Source organism: Microtus pennsylvanicus, chromosome 5 (assembly GCF_037038515.1).
Source record: "Microtus pennsylvanicus isolate mMicPen1 chromosome 5, mMicPen1.hap1, whole genome shotgun sequence".
Classification (NCBI taxonomy): Eukaryota; Metazoa; Chordata; class Mammalia; order Rodentia; family Cricetidae; genus Microtus; species Microtus pennsylvanicus.
Genome location: NC_134583.1, coordinates 61,052,623 through 61,074,546, shown reverse-complemented (window position 1 = coordinate 61,074,546; position 21,924 = coordinate 61,052,623). Strand labels below are relative to the sequence as shown.

General features: G+C 38.5%; 1 protein-coding gene and 1 non-coding gene across 2 annotated transcripts in view; one reads left to right on the top strand and one right to left on the bottom strand.

The window, feature by feature from the left end:
- The window catches only part of Rexo5 (RNA exonuclease 5), a 56,753-nt gene that overhangs the window by 11,011 nt on the left and 23,818 nt on the right, over positions 1-21,924 (bottom strand). Inside the window, exons 7-14 of the mRNA XM_075972043.1 lie at positions 21,408-21,496; positions 20,394-20,509; positions 15,159-15,297; positions 14,914-15,008; positions 13,679-13,781; positions 10,866-10,969; positions 10,038-10,152; positions 113-217 (exon numbers count right to left, since the gene is read on the bottom strand). Of these exons, the coding sequence (XP_075828158.1) occupies positions 113-217; positions 10,038-10,152; positions 10,866-10,969; positions 13,679-13,781; positions 14,914-15,008; positions 15,159-15,297; positions 20,394-20,509; positions 21,408-21,496 (866 nt within the window). The remainder of the gene's footprint in view (positions 1-112; positions 218-10,037; positions 10,153-10,865; positions 10,970-13,678; positions 13,782-14,913; positions 15,009-15,158; positions 15,298-20,393; positions 20,510-21,407; positions 21,497-21,924) is intronic.
- On the top strand, positions 392-579 carry LOC142851490 (U2 spliceosomal RNA). Its single transcript, XR_012910806.1, has one exon. It is a non-coding gene; the product is annotated as a U2 spliceosomal RNA (small nuclear RNA).

The following is a 21,924-nucleotide window of genomic DNA, read 5'->3' as shown; positions in this document are numbered from 1 at the left end:
TATATTGAAATAATCTGGAGAAATAGATGTGAATTTAAGTAAGTGTGCATTACTTTCCTTAATGAAGAAAGGTTGTCGTTATCAAACAGTTCAGCAGAATCCATCTACTTACACTTTGCTTCACCTCGTCAGCAAAGATGGGTGAAAAGGGCTCAAAAGAGAACTGCACAATGCTGAAGGGAAACAAAGGGACTTCCACTTTGGCTTCCTCAAGCACCTGAAGAGAACAGACTGAATGAGTTAGGAACCCAGTACTCATTCAACTCCCTCCACAAGCCACAGTAATATAAACAGTTGCCTTTTACTTATACCCCAAAGAGGCACACAGCTGACTTCCAGGTCCAAAGGAGAATGGTAACAGCACACAGTCTCCTAGAAAAGCCACTAAATTACTGCTTCTTGGCCTTTTGGCTAAGACTCAGCATAGTACCCGTCCTTTCCAGTTTAATATACTATGTCCTCTGTCCAAGAATAACATATGCAATGAGTTTCTGAAGCAGGGAGATGGAAAGGGAGCTTGTTACATTCATGTCACACATCAACCTGGAACTGGAGAACCTCAGGAACAATGCACCCTTCTAGGGATATAAGATTTGGTTTCTTTCTTTTCCTTTTTGACAGTGTCATAAATAGTTTATCAATGCTTAGAAAAGAATTACACAACAGAAGCAGTTTATTCAAGGATATCAGGCTGGGTCCATATTCGAAAGTCAACATGTACTGTCATATTAACTAGCATGATTGTACTCACTTATGCAGACAAAGCTTATGGAAAATTTCAATATCAAAACTCAGAAAATCCAGGACAGAGGGAACTTCCCCAACCCAATGAATTAAAAATCTAACAATTAAGCCAGGTGGAGCTGGCTCATGTCTTTAATCCTGGCAATTCAAGATTAAATCAGAGACAGGGATCTCTTGTGAGTTTGAGGACAATCTGTCCTACATAGCAAGTTCCAGGACAGCCAGGGCTACACAGTGAAAAGGACTTGGTTTCTTTCTAAAGGCAACTTGCAACAGGGCCTGGAGGCACAGGCTTATGATCTCAACCACATAGAGGCTGAGGATAGCAAATTTAAGACCAGGCTATGGACTGAGTTCAAAGTCAGGCTGGACAACTTAGTGAGACCCTGTATCAAAATAAAAAGGGCTTGGGATATAGCAGAGTGGAACAGGTCTTACCATATACAAGAGTTTGGGTTTAACCCTCTAGTATCACATAAAAGCCATAAAGGTAATGTACAACATATGTGACCCATACTTTAAATATTACTAAGAGAGTGATTACCACAAACCTTCAAGATACTTGTAAGAAAATAAATTCCAACAGAGGCCCTCATCATTGCACATTGTTGCAAATCAGTGAATAAAGAAAACAAAGGAGGCTTAAGAGAGTCATTGGCGATAGGGGTAGTAGGTAGTGAGGAGGAGAATCAATGTGCCTGAAAGAATTAGAGGAAGTAGAAAACAGAAGCACCCCTAGAAAGAAGTCCAACTAAATGCAAATGTCACAACTTTGATATGGCTAAAAGCCTGGCAGCCAGAAAGCAGCATGAAATATATAGAAAAAAAGATGGTACCCTTGTTAGATGTGGCAAAAAGAAAATAAAAAGGTAAATTACAGATCTTGCTGAGAGAGGTGGCAAATGCCAACCTTTCCTAACAAGATTATAAGTTCCTCTCCTCTCCCTGACACCATAAATTAGTCTCAAACAAACAAACAACCCCCTAAGCTCCAAGTATTGGAAAGATGAGAATGATGGGTATATGCCTCTAACTCCCAGTTCTTGGGAGGTAAGACATTCTAGTGAATGGCAATGGCACTGCAATACTTTGTGTTCCCATCTCTTTCTCCCTCTGAATCAACACAGACTTCATGGGAGGATAACTTCCCATTCCAGAGATTCTCTCTTGGAATGCAAACCTATGTACCCAATATTCTGGAAAGTCTGGGTGCTGCCTGAGAAACTGGCTTCTTCTCATCTGATTTGAAGAGCTGACAGGAGTACAGGACTTGCTGAGAAATCATTACAAACTGACTACAATGGCATGTTAGAGATGCAGTTCCAAAGGAAGATGCCATGAGGTAGAAGAGACTCTGTGCTGTAAAAAATAGACAGCAACAAACTGCCAAGAAAATTTGAGACAGTTAAAAACGCAAAATTGCAGATAACACAAATCTTGGATGCTGCATAAAACAGTTCATAAAATCAGAACTGGTTATTTTTCTCTCTCTCTTTATGTATGTATAGTGTATACATGCTTTCATGTTATGGTACATATGTGTGCAGGTGCATGTACGCATGTGTGCATATTGGTGTGGATGCATGAGGTTGATATTAGGGTGTTGTCCTCAGTCACTTTGATGCAAGGTATTTCACTGAACCTGGGGCTCTCAGTTTCAGCGACTCTGGCAACCCAGCATGATCCAGGCATCTTTATATCTGCCTCTCTCTCCCCATCCCCTACTAGGTCCACCTGGCTTTTAGAGGGTGTTCCTGTCATCTTTAGTCTTCAATTTGACATAACCTAAGGTCATGAGAGGAAAACCTCCTCTATGGACATGTCTGAGGAACTGTCTTGTTAATTTATGTAGGAGAGCCCCGCACACTTGGATGACACCATTCCTTGGGCTGGTAGTCCTAGGATATATAAGAAGGCTAAACATCAGTTGGAGAACACCAGCAAGAAGCATTCCTCCAGGGTTTCTACTTCAAGTGCCTGCCTTGACTTCCCTCAATGATATAATCTGTAAGCTGAAATAATCTGTTCCTTCCCTAGGTTACTTTTGGGCAGTGTTTTATCATAACAACAGAACAAAACTATAATATAATGTTCTTAGAGTCTAAATGCTGGCACTTATATTTGTAGGCCAAGTGCTCTATCTGTTGAGTCAGCTCCTCAGACCAGAACTGTTTATTATTTTTAAATGTCTAAGTCTTAGTAACAAAATCACAAAGCATACAAAGATACAGGGAAACTTAGCCTAAAAAGACAATATAATTCCATAAACTGAATCTAGAAAAGTATAGCTGTATGAAGACCTGTGAATGACTGTCTTCTGAATATTGAGATTACACCACTATGGTAGGCTCCAGATCTCTAACAACAAGTGGCAAACTGTTTGCACTCTAGATCTGTATACACTCTCTTGTATACTGAGTCACTATCTCTAGATTACTTATATCATTGAAAAGAATATCATGCTATGTAAATAGCTTTTCTACTGCACTGCTAATGAACATTAAAAAAGAAAAAAGTCTGCATGTGTTCAGCCATTCTTTTCCTTATTATTTCCGATTCATGGTTGGTTGACTCCATGGATATGAAAACTGCAGACTCATAAGGCTAATTAAATATCTAAAAATGCTTAAGGGGATAAAAGAATTGTCATAAAGATGCTTGAACATGGATTACTAAATCAAGAAAATGATATATTAGCAAATGAGAATACTAACAAAGAAATGATAAAAAACAATATTCTGGATTGGAAAATTTTAAAAAATAGCACTGCAAAATCACACAGGAATGATTTAATCAGGCAGATGAAAGCATCAGGTCATGTACAATGAGTTCGAGGTCAAAAGATAATAAAGAACAGTTGAGGTGAAGTTAGGGGATTTATGTGACATTATCAAGAAACTTATGAGCCGGGTGGTGGTGGCGCACGCCTTTAATCCCAGCACTCGGGAGGCAGAGGCAGGCAGATCTCTGTGAGTTCGAGACCAACCTGGTCTACAAGAGCTAGTTCCAGGACAGGCTCCAAAACCACAGAGAAACCCTGTCTTGAAAAACCAAAAAAAAAAAAAAAAAAAGAAACTTATGAGACACTATTAAACAAATACAACTGTCTAAATGTAGTATCTAAATGCTTATGTCCATCCAAAAGCTGCACATAGATATTTAGAGCAGCTTTGTAAGTGTTAAAACTTATAAATAATCAAGCTATATCTATCAGTGGGTGAATTACTCAGACACTAAAAACAGAAAACATTAAAAGCATCAAAAAGAGATGGAAGAAATATATACATTTCTAAATAAAATAAAGCAATCTAAAAGGTTTCTTAATATATGATTACAACTATGTGATACTCTGGAAAAAGCAAAACTATTGAGCCAATGAAAAGATCAGTGGTTTCTAGGGAGAGAGGGAGAATGAATTAGAAAGCACACTTATCCTAAGATATTTAGGGTAGTGAAACTATATATAGGGGGACATATATGTCAACAAGCATTGTCAAAATGTATAGGATATACAACACCAAAAGTGAGCCCTAATGTAAAAGATGGACTTCTGGGTGACTAGGATGTGTCAGTGTAGATACACTGATGACAACAAAATCTAGTGGCAGAGGTTGCACATGTTGAGGTAAAAGATAAATAGAAAATACACTTTCCATGCAATTTTGCCATGGACTAAAATTTCCCTAAAAATCAAAGTTCATTAAAAAAAATAATGAGGTAAAACCAACCACACTGAACCTCATAGAAGAGAAAGTGGGAATTACACTTGAACACATTGGCACAGGAGACCACTTCCTAAATATAACCCCAGTAGCACAGACACTGAGAGAAACAATTAATAAATGGGACCTCCTGAAACTGAAAAGCTTCTGAAAAGCAAGGGACATGGTCAACAAGACAAAACGGCAGCCTACAGAATGGGAAAAGATCTTCACCAACCCCACATTGGACAGAGGTCTGAACTCCAAAATATACAAAGAACTCAAGAAGTTGGTCATCAAAAGAACAAATAAACCAATTTAAAAAAAAATGGGGTATAGACCTAAACAGAGAACTCTCAACAGAGGAATCTAAAATGGCTGAAAGACACTTAAGGAAATGTTCAACATCCTTAGTCATCAGAGAAATACAAATCAAAACAACTCTGAGATTCCATCTTACACCTGTAAGAATGACCAAGATCAAAAACACCGATGACAACTTATGCTGGAGAGGTTGTGGGGAAAAAGGAACACTCCTGCATTGCTGGTGAGAGTACAAGCTGGTACAGTCCCTTTGGATGTCAGTGTGGTGATTTCTCAGAAAATTAGAAACAACCTACTTCAATACCCAGCAATATCACTTTTGGGTATATACCTACAGGATGCTCAATCATACTACAAGGACATGTGCTCAACTATGTTCATAGCAGCTTTGTTTGTCATAGTCAGAACCTGAAAACAACCTAAATGCCCCTCGACCGAAGAATGGATAAGGAAAATATGGTACATTTATACAATGGAGTACTTATTAAACAGCAGGAAAAAAAAATAACATCTTGAGGGCTGGAGAGATGGCTCAGAGGTTAAGAGCATTGCCTGCTCTTCCAAAGGCCCTGAGTTCAATTCCCAGCAACCACATGGTGGCTCACAACCATCTGTAATGGGGTCTGGTGCCCTCTGGCCTGCAGGCATACAGGCAGACAGAATATTGTATACATAATAAATAAATAAATATTAAAAAAATAACATCTTGAAATTTGCAGACAAATGGATGGATATAGAAAACATCATATTAAGACCAAATCCAGAAAGACAAATATCATATGTACTCACTCATAAATGGTTTTTAGACATAAAGCAAAGAAAACCAGCTTACAATTCACAATCCCAGAGAACCCAGACAACAAAGAGGACCCTAAGAGAGACATACATAGATCTAATGTACATGGAAAGTAGAAAAAGACAAGATCTCTTGAGTAAACTGGGAGCATCGGGACCATGGAAGAAGGTAGGAGGGGAGAAGAGAGAAAGGGAGGAGAACAGGAAAAAAAAACAAACATGTAGCTCAATAAAAACAATTTTTTTAAAAAGTCATGTGACTCCCTGGGGTGGGGGAATAATGAGGGCTCAGTTGGTAAATCACTTTCCTAGCAAGTATAAAAACCCAAGTTCATGCCGGGCGGTGGTGGCGCACGCCTTTAATCCCAGCACTTGGGAGGCAGAGGCAGGCAGATCTCTGTGAGTTCGAGACCAGCCTGGTCTACAAGAGCTAGTGCCAGGACAGGCTCCAAAGCCACAGAGAAACCCTGTCTCGAAAAACAAAAAAAATAAAAATAAAAAAAAATAAAAACCCAAGTTCAATACCAAGAATCCACATAAAATACTAGTGGCAATGGCTTATGCTTGAAAAGAATCTCAGTGACGGTGAGATTGGAGGCAAAGACAGGCAGAAACTTGGAAGCTCTCCAGCCAACTAGTCTAGTCTTCTTGGCAAAGTTCTTATGGACTCTGAAATGAAAGAGACTGTCATACAAAAGGTAGTAAGCACCTAAGGGGTGACACCTGAAGTTGTTTTCTAACCTCACATGCATGTACACACGCATGCATGCACATACCTGCAACCATGTACACGCACATATAGATGATGCTCACAAAACCCTTAAGGTCTATGTCAGGTGGGGGGGTGATCAGAAAAAGCGTGTGTGTGTGGGGGGGTAATTCTCAGGAAATTAGAAAAGGAAGGATAATAATCTCATGAACACATGAACACTATAATCTCTCCAGCTTGCCACCTAGAGAACATTTCCAGGCTACAGAGAAATAGGGAAATCTGCTGGCTTGAATATCACTGAGTAAAGAGCTACACATAGAACACCAGAGACCTGCAAAAAAATTTAACCCTCAAATATTCATAATTGTATCTATGTAAGTAAACTATGTAAGGCCCAGAAGGAAAAAAAATCCAAAAGGATTGCAAGGGACATTTCCAAAATCTTACACAGGATTATCCAAACCAGAGCACAAGATCTCATGACCCTTGTAGCATTAAGCACAAAGTTTTCTTTTACAACAGTAGTGGGATAAAAACTGTCATGGTTCTACTTAAAAATGTTAAATGCAAGAGCCACAAGGAACAGTGTTTCCATAAAACTACCATCTTCCAAACAAAGCTCACAAATATTTACAAGGACATAAAACTACATGATACCAATAAAGTAAAATGTACTGTCTCAGACATGCAAAGAAGCATGAAAACATAATTCACAAGGATACAGATCACTGAAAACTAATCTGAAAGTTACATAGATGATCAAATATGTAAGGATGTTAAAATAGTTCTTGTAACTATATTCCAGAAGAAAGAATTGAGAGAAAAGTCTGAGTCTTTTATTAGAGGCATGGGAGATACAAGAGAGCAAATTTAATTTTTAAGATTAAAGTTACAGTGTCTGAAATAGAAGTATACTGGATGTGATTATTATCACATTAAATACAACAAAAGTTATGATGGAGCCTGAAGACATCAGCAATGAAAAACAGCTAAAAGGGGAAGAAAGAAACTGCTAGAAAATTAACAACAGTGATCTATGGAACCCTCAGAATCTTAATGGGAGTAATGAAAGATAAAACTGGAAGTAGTAGTACTTTTTACCTAATTTTATAAAAATGATAATCTAAGTGTGGGTTGTATTTTTGCTTGTTTTGTTTTTGTCAACCTAGCACAAGCTGGAATCATCTAGAAAGAGGTGATGGGTGTTGGAGAGCCTAGGCCCTGTGAGCATTGCCATTCTTGGGCAGTAGTCAAGTTGAGGAAGCCATGAGGAGCAAACCAGTAAACAGTGCTCCTACATGGCCTCTGCTTTAGTTCCTGCCTCCAGGTTCCCTGATTTACCATAGTGATGGACTGTGACACAGAAGTATAAGATCAAATAAATCCTTTGCTCCCTAAGTTGTTTTGGGTCATGGTATTTATCACAGCAACAGAAAGAAAACTAGGGCACTAAGGTAGAAAATCTCATGGAATCTAAAAGATGTGTAACAAGACCTTTAAAATACCAGAGTTGAAAACAAATGTCAACCAAAATATCTTCCAAATTTGAAAGCTAAAAAAAAAAATTACCAAGTAAACAAAAGATGCTAAGAATTTAGTATCTACAGACTCTTTACTGCTCAGATTAAAATTTGGATTTATATAAAGGAATAAATACCACTAGATGTGATAATCATGTGGTAAATATACCTATCATGTCTTCTTACTAAAATGTAGTATTTTTATTTTTTATTTGAATGAATGCTTACCTACATGTATGTATGTGTACCACATTATTTCTAGTGCTGGTGGAGGCCAGAAGAGGGTGTCAGATCCTCTGGAACTAGAGTTATAGGTGCTGTGAACGCCATGTGGATGTTTGGAACTAAAACAAGGTCCTCTGTAAAAGCAGCAAGTCTACTTATACATGGAACCATTGTTCCACTCCCTAAAATCTCTTCAAATAATCTATAGCCAAAGCAAAATTAGTAACAATATAGACTAGATTCTAAATGTATATAGAAGAAAGATGTGATGACAACAATAGCGCTATGGTTGGGAGGAATGAAATGTAAGTATATGGTTTTAAGGTTCTTACACATGAAAAGGTATACTATTATAGAAAGTAAATTGTAGTAAGCAACTATGATATGTATACTATAAATCCTAACACTACTAAAATATGCAGCTTAGAATTAACTTTTTCCAGGTTCATCACTATTATGGTTCCCAGATTTTACAGCTGGTAAGATATCTCTATTGGTGTAATAGTGGCATTTTTATTCTGAGGGTAATCAACAGATGTCTAAACTGGACTTAGGGCCCATTCAAGTAGGAGAGAATTCACCTCTGGGGCCACAAACCTAGCCACTTGCCCACGGCTAGTGCGGTCATGAATCCTAGAAGAGGACCTATTACTGCCACTTTCCTAAACTAGTATACTTTCTAACTGCAGACTAAACACTTACCCTCCTAACCCCAGGTTAGTGCAGCTGCTTCTATAGCAGGTGAAGGCTATTACACAAATCCACAACCAGTCAGAAAGCAGAGAAAAATTGACTGTGGAGTCCCGGCCCCAGTTCATACATTTCCATCTCAACCCTTATACCCAAGGTTCAGGAGAGGAAACAGAAAACCTGTAAGAACAAAACACCGGGATGCCTGTTGTAAGACAGTATCTTCTAAGCATGATCGAAAAGCTCTAACTATGAACTCTCAACAATACACTTGCCTAAACAGTATCTGCATATGGACAACACCAGCTGACATGCTAGCCTGGATGGGGGAAATCTGGGAGAAGCAGAATCAGTCTTCTCTAGAGATAAGCTCCCTGAAAGGTTATCCAATTCCAACTGGTCAAGCCCTAAGCACATGAACAACACTAAATAGAAGGGAGATACACACACACACACACACACACACACACACACACACACACGCGCGCGCGCGTGCGCACGCATTTAAATTTGTGCATATATAAAATGATAATGTTAAATAAGAGGCTATTAATTTGATGTGGCAGTTGGAGGAGATAGAAGAAAGGATGGAAATGTAGTATTCACACATGAAATTCTCTTAAAGAATTTTAAATTAACAAAGAACAATTGTAGGGCAAAATGGTGACTTAGTTGTTACCCTGTTCCTCCAGAAGCCCTAGGTTCAATTCCCAGCTCTCATATGGGAACTCACAATTGCCTGTAACTCCAGTATCTCAGGATCTGATACCTTTCTGGGCTCCATAGGCACTAGGCATGGGCTTACAGGCAAAATACCCATACATATACCAAGAAAAAAGTAATATACCTAATAAATTGTCAAATAAGAGAACATTTTCCAGGGCTCAGAAAAGTAAATGGCTTGCTGAGCAAGCACAAAGACCTGAGTTTGGCTACACATAAATAAAAAGTCAGAAATGGCAGCATATTTATAATTCCAGTGCTGAATGGGTAGGGAAGACAAATAAATACTGGAGCTCATATTGTCACAGAACAATGACAGATAAAATATAAAAAGATATAGCCAGGCTCCAAAATAAACATCTCCATACACCAGAAATAGAAGTTCTAAGTGGCGTGCAAGGCCAAGCCCACTGGTCTCTGAAAGCAGACGCTGACAGCTAACAGCTCTGCTCCTATGAAGTAACAGACTTAAATGTGCTCCATAAAATTGAGGCAGAAGCCAGACTTGCTCGTGTTAGCCAAGGTTACTGGTGCAAATTCTTGGCATTCCCAGGGGTTATACAAAGTGTTACACTTACTACAAAGATATAATAGGTCATTCACCTCTTTATTTGAAGAACACTTAATAGTTAGACAGTTTCTAGAAGAAGAAAGTTCATCTATATCCCGAGTCAAAAAAAGGAGTTTCTGACCCATCAAGTCCAGGCATTCTAAAACACTGTAAAGAATTAAAGAGATTAAAATAAGAATAGTCATTTTTAGGTTATGACTTGCTAGTTAAATTTTGTGCCTATAATGCTTGCCAATATAGTAGTCTATAGCAATATTTAGTTATACAAATTTAATTAAAATTAAAGGCCCAGTCAATCAACTGCATTAGTCATATGTGATCAGTGGTTTTCATATTCTCCAGAATATTTCATCATGCAGAAAATCAAATTAGATGGTGTTACCCTAAGAGGAGGGAAAATAAATAAGAAATATACCTAAAGCTATCAATCAAGATTGAAGTCACAATCTAAGGATCTGACACACTCATCATGGTCTGAAATCAAACCGTTTCTGAGTGTGGATGTGTGTGTTTCTCCAATCTGCTTTAAAGGCTATAAGTTAAGTTTTCTAACTTAAAAATATCAACAAGACTAGAATTCTCTTCTTTCCTTACCACCCCAAGATAGGGTCTCTCAGCAGAGCCCTGGCTGTCCCAGAACTCTCTTTGTAGACCAGACTGATCTCGAACTCACAGAGAATCATCTGTCTTTGCCTCCTGAGTTCTGGGATTAAAAGCTCTATCTTCTCTTGTAATAATCCTTAGTTCAATTATTTCTGCGTGTTTTTTTTAAACATCATTTTAGACATTGGTCATAGTCAGAAAACTAGTAAGTACATCTTTAATTTTCGTTTGCTCTTATTTGAAATGGAAAACATTACCTCATATTTGGGGGCTTAGTAGGTCCTCCCTTCTTTTCTGGTTCTTGACTGGCTGCTTTCAGTTCTTCACGACTAGCTAGTGCCTCCAAATTGAGCTCTGCAATCTGTAAGAAAATAAAAGTTTTTGTACAGAATTTGAGGCGAAAAAAATCACTTAAATGATATTCTCTGCTTCTCTAGAATCATGGCTGTGTCACTGCCTCAGGCAAAAGCTGGCTTCAATAGTATCAAATGGTTTTATGACTGCTTAGCCAAGAGCAACAACCTGTCACCAGCTACTAATGTTACATGAAGATGGTTTAAAAGAGCCAAGTGAGGCTGAGTGAAACGTGATGGCAATTTTGGCTCATCATTCCTTACTTAGTCTCTTAATGTATTTCTCTGAAAACATGTAACTTTTAGAAATGAAAAACAATGACTTTTATTGCAACATCAAAAAAGTCAGTATATTAATACAAAATAATACAAAATTAGACTATCAAAAGTATAATTGATATTTATTTTTGTTCATAAAGTAAGAATCCACCTGGAAAGTAAGATAATACAACTATTTAAAAATAACATATTTTTGCCAGGTCAGGTAGTGATGCACGCCTTTAATCCCAACACTCAGGTGGCAGAGGCAGTCGGATCTCTGTGAGCTTGAGACCAGCCTGGTCTACAGAGCAAGTTCCAGGACAGGCTCCAAAGCTACAGAGAAACCCTGATTCGAAAAACAACAACAACAAAAATGGAATTCAACGGGTGGTTCAGTTCCTAGCACCCACATGGTAGTTCACAACCATCTGTAACTCCACTTTCAGGGAATCCCATTCCTCTCTTCTGGCCTACATCAGCACCAGACATTCACACAGGCAAAAACATAAAATACATAAATCTAAATGACAAAACAAAACATTTTTTGTTCGTCCCACCATTCTCAGAGGAGCCACTGCTGAGCTCCTCTATGAGAACATATGTGCCAACACAATCTGTTAAAAAATCATAACCATTCTTAAAGAGCGAAGGAGGTACAATTCAGTCAGGTGCCCAAAGAGGAACTGGCACACTGAGAGGCAGAGACAGGTTTTGTTTGTTTGTGTGTGTTTTTTTTTTGAGACAGAATTTCTCTGTAGCTTTGGAGCCTGTAGGTCAGGCTGGCCTTGAACTCACAGAGATCTGCCTGCCTTGGCAGAGGCAGTTTTATCATAACCAGTTAGCAGGTCATGATTGATGGCTCCAGGAAGAATTTATCCTGATGTCAATTGTAGAAACAAGTGATGAGAATACTGGGCAGCAGAGAAGAGATGGCAAAGGCTGAACCTAGTTTTCATAAACCCATCAGCATAGGTCAGTGCCTCAGCAACCCCCAGATAGCTCTAGAGGGGTGAGGAGTCTAAAACTCAAGACCTCTACAACACTCATCATTCCCCACCTCTGCTATTATCCCACAGATCAGGGGACCCATCAAGACCTTGGGAAGAGCACAGGGCATAACTTGGAACAAGGCGCAGCATCTGGATCAGAGCAACAGAGCCCAGGCTGCAGACTGTGGAGAAAGCACAGTGGTGCAGTGAGTCTGAAGCTCAGTATCCTCCTGGACAAAGTAGTAAGGAACTATATCCATCAGGGGAATTTTGTGACAGCACTTCATACAGTGTCCTCACAGACAGCTAAGACTCCAAGCAGCCCACTGGACAGTGGAAGGATTATATAGGGGTGGAATCAATCGTAAGTCACAAGCCCAACGTTGAAGGAACACACAGAGGTATTCCTAGCATTTGCAATTCCACTTGTGAAGCACTGCCTGCAGACAGAACCAGTCCTGTAATCCAATCACCTAAAGAAAGACTCAGAGGAGAATAGGACCTCCTATCACAGAGGAACTAGCACAGGTGGCATGGGTTTCTGAGAGCCAAGAAATGTGACTCAAAATTGAACCCCAGCCATCAGAGTTCACATATTCTATATCCCCATCTGACTTTCTCCCCGCATGTTCATCTCACCCTTATTTAATACTCAGTATCAATTTGGCATGACAGCCGAGACCTGCTTAGTTTTCTCTTCTACTGCTTATTTTCCCCCTTTACTCTTTCCCTTTTCATTTTCCTCTCCTAAGGAGCTGAGCTGGTCTGCAGGGTCTGTCTGGTGCAGCCTCCAAAGAGACAGGGTTTTACTATTATCTGATTACTTACTTATCTTACCTTTCTCTTTTCAGTTTACCTTCAACCAAAACTCTGTCCCCACATTTTTGTCCCTACAGGTCCTTTTATCCTAGCACTTGGAAGGAAGAGATAGTACGATCACCATAAATTTGAAGCCAGTCTGGGCCATATCTACATAGTAAGTTACAGGCAAGACAGTGCCTCAAGAAAACCACCAACAAAATAATTTCACAAAATCTTTCTGAAACTGTCCTTTTCAAATCTATATCCACTGAACTGCTGCTCAAACAATGGAATGTGCACCTATTCCTAGAGAACAAACTAATTACCATAAACAGTATCAGTTCAATGATCATCATCACCAGCTTTATATTTAGTTATCTGCCCTCAATACTATCCCAGCAAACTACATATTTCCATCTTACAGATTTAGAAACAAGTTATTCAGAGCAACTGCCAGTTGATATAACTAGAAACTCTATAGTCAACACTCAAAAGTTGACTTTATTATATACTTTGTCAATATGTTAGTGATATGGGTCTTAATTTTAATCTTAACCACATTGCTAGTTTTGTACAGAAAGGTAGAAACAGAAATAATGATCTATGGATGTCTGATCCAGTCTCATAATATTAAGAAAGCCAAAGGGACTGGTCAAAGATACTAACCTTCTTTGGCCCATACTTAAGAAAATACCGAACTAATTCAAGAGTTGTTCTAGCATCTTCTATGGTATCATGACCAAGCTTGTCTGGACACTGTATATCCTTCCTAGAAATGAAGATGAAATGTATATATGGGGATATTTTTAATGATTATTTCTTTTAACCACAGTATAAAAGTTTCACCATTGTTAACAATCAGATTTGTACTACAACTATCAAGATTCCATTTCTCTGCTCAACTGCCAGGCCTCAAGAGAGGTGCTGCACATCCAGACAACATGGGATGGCTCTGATCACAGAAGTATACCACAGGAATCAAAGATTAGCCAAGATCAGGCCCACTCTTAGCTGTATCAGTTAAAAGTTTCCTTCCAGAAGATTTTTATTCATATGCAAATATCTATACATTTAAATAATTTTCTTGGTTGTTTATGAAAAATCTTAAATACACATATATTTATGTTGATCAATATCTATATACAGATCCTACTCAGCAACTCTATTTTATTCTAAGTAATATCTTAGGGTTTTTCATATTAGCATATACAGATCTATCATATTCCTTTGAATAATAAATAACCATAACTTAGTCAGTCCTCTACAATTTTCTTTCCATTTTGAACCATGTTATAATGAACACGCACTTATATGCTTCAAGACTACAAGACATATTCAATTTAAGTATGCTACACTTTGAAATTCCATGGTACTAGGGGCTGAATATACAGTCTTACAAATGATATGTAAATGTTCTGTCACAACTTCCTTTAAACAATTTTTAAAATTACATTTATGTGTGGGGAGTGTACAATGTGTATGTGTGTGTGTGTGTGTGTGTGGTTGGGAAGAGGACAACTTATGGGAGTTAGTTCTCCCAGGGATAGAACATAGGTCATAAGGTTTGTTCCCTATTGAGTCTTCTTGCCACCAAAACACATTTGTTTTTAAACTTTTCATAATTAGAGAAGGTCTCACTAAATTGCTCAAGATAACCTTAAAATCACTTTAGAGACTAGGAAATCATTGAACTTTAGAATCTCCTACCTCCATCTTCAAAATAGTTGAGATTACATGCCTACCCTGTGAGGTTCAACTGTATTCCCTTAATTTCTTTACTTCATAAGAATTAGAGGGAGTAGTGTTTATAAATTGAGAGAGACAACCAAGACTGGATTGGATAATACATATTAATTTATGTACAATATACCAGGACAACACCAAAACATGTATAAACCTACCCCAAAATAACTTTGGCTAAGAATCTTAGCTTAAATCTTCTGCGCTGCTTCCCGATATAAAGCAGCGAGGTATCAATAACATATGGGTGTATCATCTGAGGAGGAAAAATAATGAATAAATAGCACCTTATGCTAAAGAAAAAAACAGGGAAGAGGTTTGGGAGTTAAAATTCCCAGTCTTTACATCTTAGATAAATGGAACACACTTTTCTATTAGAGAATAAGGTCTTAAAGCAGATACACACTTTTAAAACTCTGAGATCCGAGTCTAGGAAATGGCCCACTAACACAGCATCAGGAGGAAGCAGCTGTCTTAAGAGTGTCTGTACATCTTTGAGTTTGGTTGGCACTGGGTTAAGAATCTTCTCCGTGATTCCTGAAAAACTTTTCATAAAGAGAGAGAAATAGAGAGACTAAAATATCAGCTTTTCTCCAAAGACACGTTTTGAAAAATTATACTTAATATATACCAATTACAGAAAAAAAGCTGAAGATCCAAATAAGCAGAGAAGTTAAAAAAAATCCATCATAAACTTCTACAGAACATGGGCAATACTGTATATGATGTAGATGTAAGAAAGAACTTCCTGAAGAAGGCTCCATTTGCCTAAGAATTAAGGTTAACAGCTGACAAACAGGACATTATAAAACTAAAAAGCTATTACAAACAATGCTGCCATGAACATAGTTGAGCATATACTTTTGTTGTATGATAGGGCCTCTCTTGGGTATATTCCCAAGAGTGGTATTGCTGGATCCAGGGGTAGGTTGATTCCGAATTTCCTGAGAAACCGAAACACTGCTTTCCAGAGTGGTTGCACAAGTTTGCATTCCCACCAGCAATGGGTGAGTGTCCCCCTTTCTCCACAACCTCTCCAGCAAAGGCTATCATTGGTGTTTTTTATTTTAGCCATTCTGACAGGTGTAAGATGGTATCTTAAAGTTGTCTTGATTTGCATTTCCCTGATCGCTAGGGAAGTTGAGCATGACCTTAAGTGTCTTTTGGCCATTTGAAGTTCTTCTGTTGAGAATTCTCTGTTCAGCTCAGTGCCCCATTTTATAATTGGATTGATTAGCCTTTTACGGTCTAGTTTCTTGATTTCTTTATATATTTTGGAGATCAGACCTTTGTCAGTTGCGGGGTTGGTGAAAATCTTCTCCCAGTCAGTGGGTTGCCTTTTTGTCTTAGTGACAGTGTCCTTTGCCCTTCAACGGAAGAATGGATGAAGAAAGTATGGAATATATACATATTAGAGTATTACTCCGCAGTAAAAAACAAGGACTTCTTGAATTTTGCATACAAATGGATGGAAATAGAAAACACTATCCTGAGTGAGGTAAGCCAGACCCAAAAAGAGGAACATGGGATGTACTCACTCATATTTGGTTTCTAGCCATAAATAAAGGACATTGAGCTTATAATGCATGTTCCTAGAGAAGCTAAATAAGAAAGTGAACCCAAAGACAAACACATAGGCATCCTCATGAATATTAACCTTCATCAGGCGATGAAAGGAGACAGAGACAGAGGAGCACGGGACAGAAATCTCAAGGTCCAAATAAGGAGCAGAAGGATACGGAGCACGAGCAAGGAACTCAGGACCGCGAGGGGTGCACCCACACACTGAGACAATGGGGATGTTCTATCGGGAACTCACCAAGGCCAGCTGGCCTGTGTCTGAAAAAGCATGGGATAAATCCGGACTAGCTGAACATAGAGGACAATGAGGAATACTGAGAACTCAAGAACAATCGCTGTGGGTTTTTGATCCTACTGCACGTACTGGCTTTGGGGGAGCCTAGGCAGTTTGGATACTCACCTTAGGAGACCTGGATAGAGGTGGGCGGTCCTTGGGCTTCCCACAGGTCAGGGAACCCTGATTGCTCTTGGAGCAGATGAGGGAGGGTGACTTGATCGGGGGAGGGGGAGGGAAATGGGAGGCGGTTGCGGGGAGGAGGCAGAAATCCTTAATAAATAAATAAATTAAAAAAAATAAAAAATAAAAAAATAAAAATAAATAAAAAAAAATAAAAAGCTCTTGCAGAGCCAAAGAAGCAATCAACTGGGTGAAGAAGAAGCCTATAGAATAAGAGAGAGTCTTTGCCAGCTATATATCTAGAAAAGGTTTAATATCCAAAATATACAAAGAACTCAAAAAAAAAAAGAGTAAAAAAACTAAACCAAAACAAAACAAAACAACATAACTATGACCCATTTAAAAAAAAAAAATTGGCCTAGGACCTGAATAGAGAGTTCTCAAAAGAAAAATACCTTAAAAAATGTTCATCTGTCCTAGCAATTAGGAAAATAAAATCAAGATAAGTTTGATATTTTATCTTACCCCAGGCAGAATAGCAAATACCAACAATGGACAACAAATACTGGAGGAGATGTGGGGAAAGGAAGCTTCCCTTATTCCCATTCACTGTTGATGGGGTTGCAAACTGCTACAGCCACTGTGGAAACCAGTGTGGAGAATTCTCAAAAAGCTAAAAATCAATCTACCATATGACCCAGCTATACCACTTCTTGGAATATACCCAAAGGACTTGATATCCTACTCCACTAATACTTGCTTAGCCATGTTCACTGCTGCTGTCTTTACAGTAGCTAGGAAATAGAAACAGCCTACATGACCTACTACTGATAAATAGATAATGCAAATGTGGTACACATTCACTATGGAATACTACTCAGCTGTAAAGAAAAACAAAATCACGAACTCTATAGATAAGTGGATGGACCTAGAAAATATCATATTAAGTGCGGTTCCCCAGACTCAGAAAGACAATCACTCCAGTCTCTCTTATTGGAAGCTCCTAGCTCCAAATCTTCAGATGTGAGTACATACCCTGTAGTAACTGCAGAAACCAGGAGAGTAAAACAAGACCACTGTCAGTACAAAGGGGAATAGCAGGGTGCAAGTATCTGATCAGGGTAATAAAACGCAGGGGACTCCTTAAAGAAGGGAAAGGAGGTGAATACAGAAATGGATGGGAAGAGGGTAAAGAGGATATAAGTGATCTGATAAGGGAAACGGGGAAAGGAAGGGCTCCTTAGGGAGGAGAAGGAAGGTAAAATAACAATATGGACAGCTGAAAAGGTCACAAAGAACCAACGTATTAATTATTTACCTAAAAAACAATCCAACCAACCTATAGTGAACAAAATTCAGTGTATAAATATAACTTTTCTCATTTGGCCTGAAGGTGCTCTCTCCAAGAGTCAAAGAGGGCACCTAACAAAAACGCCAATGTTAGACATGAGAAGCCCTCTTTTAAGTTGTTAGCCAAGGCTGTCTAAGAGACTCCCATGACATACAGCCTACTGCTTTTGCCCTTGGTTACTCCCTGAGGTAGAAGGTAAGTCCCTATGGCTGAAGACACCATGCACTTCAGAAACAGGGCCCAGAAGCCCCTGAGCTGGAATTGATCTGAATCCCCCTCCCTGAGGACTAGATTTCATGGTACCAGAAGGTGCATGCAAGCTTCCAAAGGAAAAAGGCCACCAACCGTCCTACCGTGCTATGGTGCATGTGGATCACATCAACAAGCAGCATGGCAGGATAGCCCTATGGGTGCAGTAGTGCTGCACAGACTATGGTGGCTATCAGTTCCTCTCTAATTGGACTTAAGACCCACTCAACAAGAGGGATATCATGCCTGGTACTAGAAACCTAGCTACAGTGATGTCACAGTTATTAGGGGAGAATCTACAACCACTAATTTACTAAGCTAGCATAATCCCTAAAAACAATGTAAAAATATTTGTCCTTATACCCACAGAGAAGTATAGTCTTCACCCCTAATCCAGGAAACTTTGAAACAGAGACCACTACAGAAAATCACAACCAGTCAAAATACAGAGTTGTGGAATCCAATCCCAATGGATATATAGACAGAACACTCCCACATCTAAGGCTCAGGAAACATGTGGAGGGCGAGGGGCAGAAAGATTGTAAGAGCTGACCAGGTACTTTGCTGTGAGAATGCATCTCTGAGTGATGTCAGAAGCTACACCCACAAAAGTCTCACCAACGTGACTGCCCAAATGTGAGTTTAACAAGAAGGCACCAATGAACATGCCAAACTGCACGGGGAAAAGACAATGAGGGCTCAACCCTACATAAAAGACAAATGAGGAAAGCTGAGGATGTGCTGTGGAAGAATCTTTGTACACTGTAAAACATGTACTGCTCTCATTGGTAATAAAAAGCTGATTGGTGGCTAACTAGGCAGGATTTTCAGGGACAAGAACACTAGGAAGAAAAGAAGGGCAGAGTCAGAGGAGTTGCTAGCCAGACAGGGAGAGGAAAGAGGAGGTTGAAATCAAAAAGAGGTAATGCAGAATATAGATTAATAAAAATGGGTTAATTTAAGTTGTAGTTGTAAGAGCTAGCTGGAAACTGGCCTAAGTTATTGCTTAAGCATTTATAATTAATATCAAGTCTCTTGCAGTTATTTGGGAATGACTACAGAGACACAGAAAACACTGCCTACAGGAGTGTAAGAGGTGGCCCTGTCCAGGAAAAAGCTAATGAATTGGTTGTCTAGTGACAAATAGACAACCCTGAAAAAATACTTACAAGTAACATAATATAGACTCAACAGGTTATATTTGAGAATTTGTATGTATATACAAATACATATACGCATGCATCAGTAACAATTGATGCAGAAAAGAGGCCAAGAATTTGAAGAGCAGAGAGGGAAGAAAGGGGAGGGAGAAATGTTAGAATTAAAAAACTATCTCAAAAACAAACACCAATAATAATAATAATAATAAAGAGCCATAACTTCATTATCCAAAGGTTATATTTTTTCCATTTTAGTAAATATCCTTCCACTTTTTTGGTATGTATATGTTTATAGATATATTTCACATGTTCTGTTTTGTGATTACATTTGAATGTCAATAAATGAATTTAATCATAACCTTTTAAATGGTAAGAGTATTCTACTTTGCAGTTGTTTAAAAACATTCTCTAACTTGGCATTTGCATCGTCTTTTTAAAAGACATATATATTCTCACCTTTTTACAATACTGTGACAAAATGATTTTATATATCTTTTTGCTGCATAAGACTATTTTCTAGAAATACTATTTAATTATCAGCCCTCTAGTAGAACAGCCTATATCTTTAATATGGTCTCTCTAGTTCTCTATGCCTATGTAAACATGAATGCATGGGTACAACTTCAGTCACCAAAAATAATGTTTCACTGTTTTTTACTTTGTCCAATCACCATGTACTTCTGAAGTTTTATGATAATCTTTGGAAATATAAAAATTATTAAGACTAAAATTAGCCAGGTATTATAGTGGTACATAACTTTAACCCTAGCACTTGGGAGGTAGAGGTAGGCAGATTTCTGTGTGTTCAAGGCCAGCCCAGTCTACAGAGTGAGTTCCAGGACAGCCAGGGCTACACAGGGAAACCCTGTCTGGAGAAACAAAAAACAACAATGAAAAGAATACCTAGTAAAGGAGTCCAGAATCTTGAAGTCAGGTTTGACCAGTTCATCCATAATACAATGGCCTCCTTCAGCAACCAATGAGATGCGTGTTAGTTCTCTCCCCTTGGATGTAAGGCACTAGAAGACAAAAAGCTGCTAAACTGCAGAAGCTGTTAACTCCCCTTTAATATGTACACTGTATCAGCAAGCACCTACACTCAGCTACGATTCCTGCCAGCACAGCAAAGATGCTTGTTTACGAAAGGATCCAGTATGAATGAAACTGAAGTTGGTATTTGCTGAGAACACCATGTTTACTGGAAGCAATGGCAATACTTCCTCCGGAAAATGGTAAATGGCTAGGGAGGCTAAGGCAAGATCAAAAGTTCAAAGTCAACTTGAGCTATACAAGGAGATCTTGTTTTATTTATTTTTGAATGAAGATAATAGTACCAATATAATTGTATCTATCATTGACAGACTATGTATTACTCATCACTACAGCTAAGAACCACCACTTTTACTAAGCACACTCTAAATATATAGCATAGCCTTAATTGCTACCTACTTCATAGAAGGAGAAACTAAGGCAGAGAGGGGTTAGGAACAGTCATTAACAGGCAAGATACAAACTAACAAGAATCAAAACTATTTGCAAGTACTGCAAGGAAAGGCTGTACTTGTCTTTGGAAGAATTACTAAATTAGCAGGGAAATCCTATTTCTAATCTTCAATGTGCAAAACCTAAACCCATAGTAATTAAGGCAGAGTCTTCATGGCAGCCACAGAATAGAATATTTGTTCAAAAAAAACCATTTTTTTCTGGTGTTAAAAACATGATTAAACACAGAAACTACTTAGAAAACTTAAAACTAATCTTTCATTTGTAATATAGATCCAAGTTTTTAAAAAGGGGGGCACTTTCAGCTATTTAAACTAAAAGTCAAAAGGCATGGGTTTACTGGTGCATTGAATTCATGAAATCGTCTTACACTATAGTTTGCAACATGCTCTGAAAAATCAAAGCATTACTTACCATTTCACAATTAAGTCCAAAAAGTGGACTGTTATCTGTTATGAAACCATTACACTTGGTAAGGATAAAGTTTTCACAGTTAGGAGAACCTAGGAGAAAAGGAAGTAAATATTCATTGGAGCTACTTCGTTTTTGTTTGTTTGGTTGGTTGGTTAAGTTTGGGGTTTTTTTGTTTTTTGTTTTTTTGGTGAGGCAGGGGAGCAGGTTAGAGACAGGGGTTCTCTGTGTCAATAGTCCTGGCTGTCCTGTCCTAGAACTCACTTTATAGATCAGGCTAGCCTCGAACTCACAGAATTCTGCTTGCCTCTGCCTTCTGAGTGCTGGAATTAAAGGTGTGCACCAACACACCCCGCTTACTGGAGCTATTTATTGGACAAAATAAACAATACTCTGAAGATCCAGGGGAACTCAAATAACATATTTACTGGGAACTTTCTTTGTGTTACTTGAATTATAAAAACTAAACAAGAAGCAACCTCTTTGGTTAAGTTTTTCTCCATCCATTGTTACATTTTGA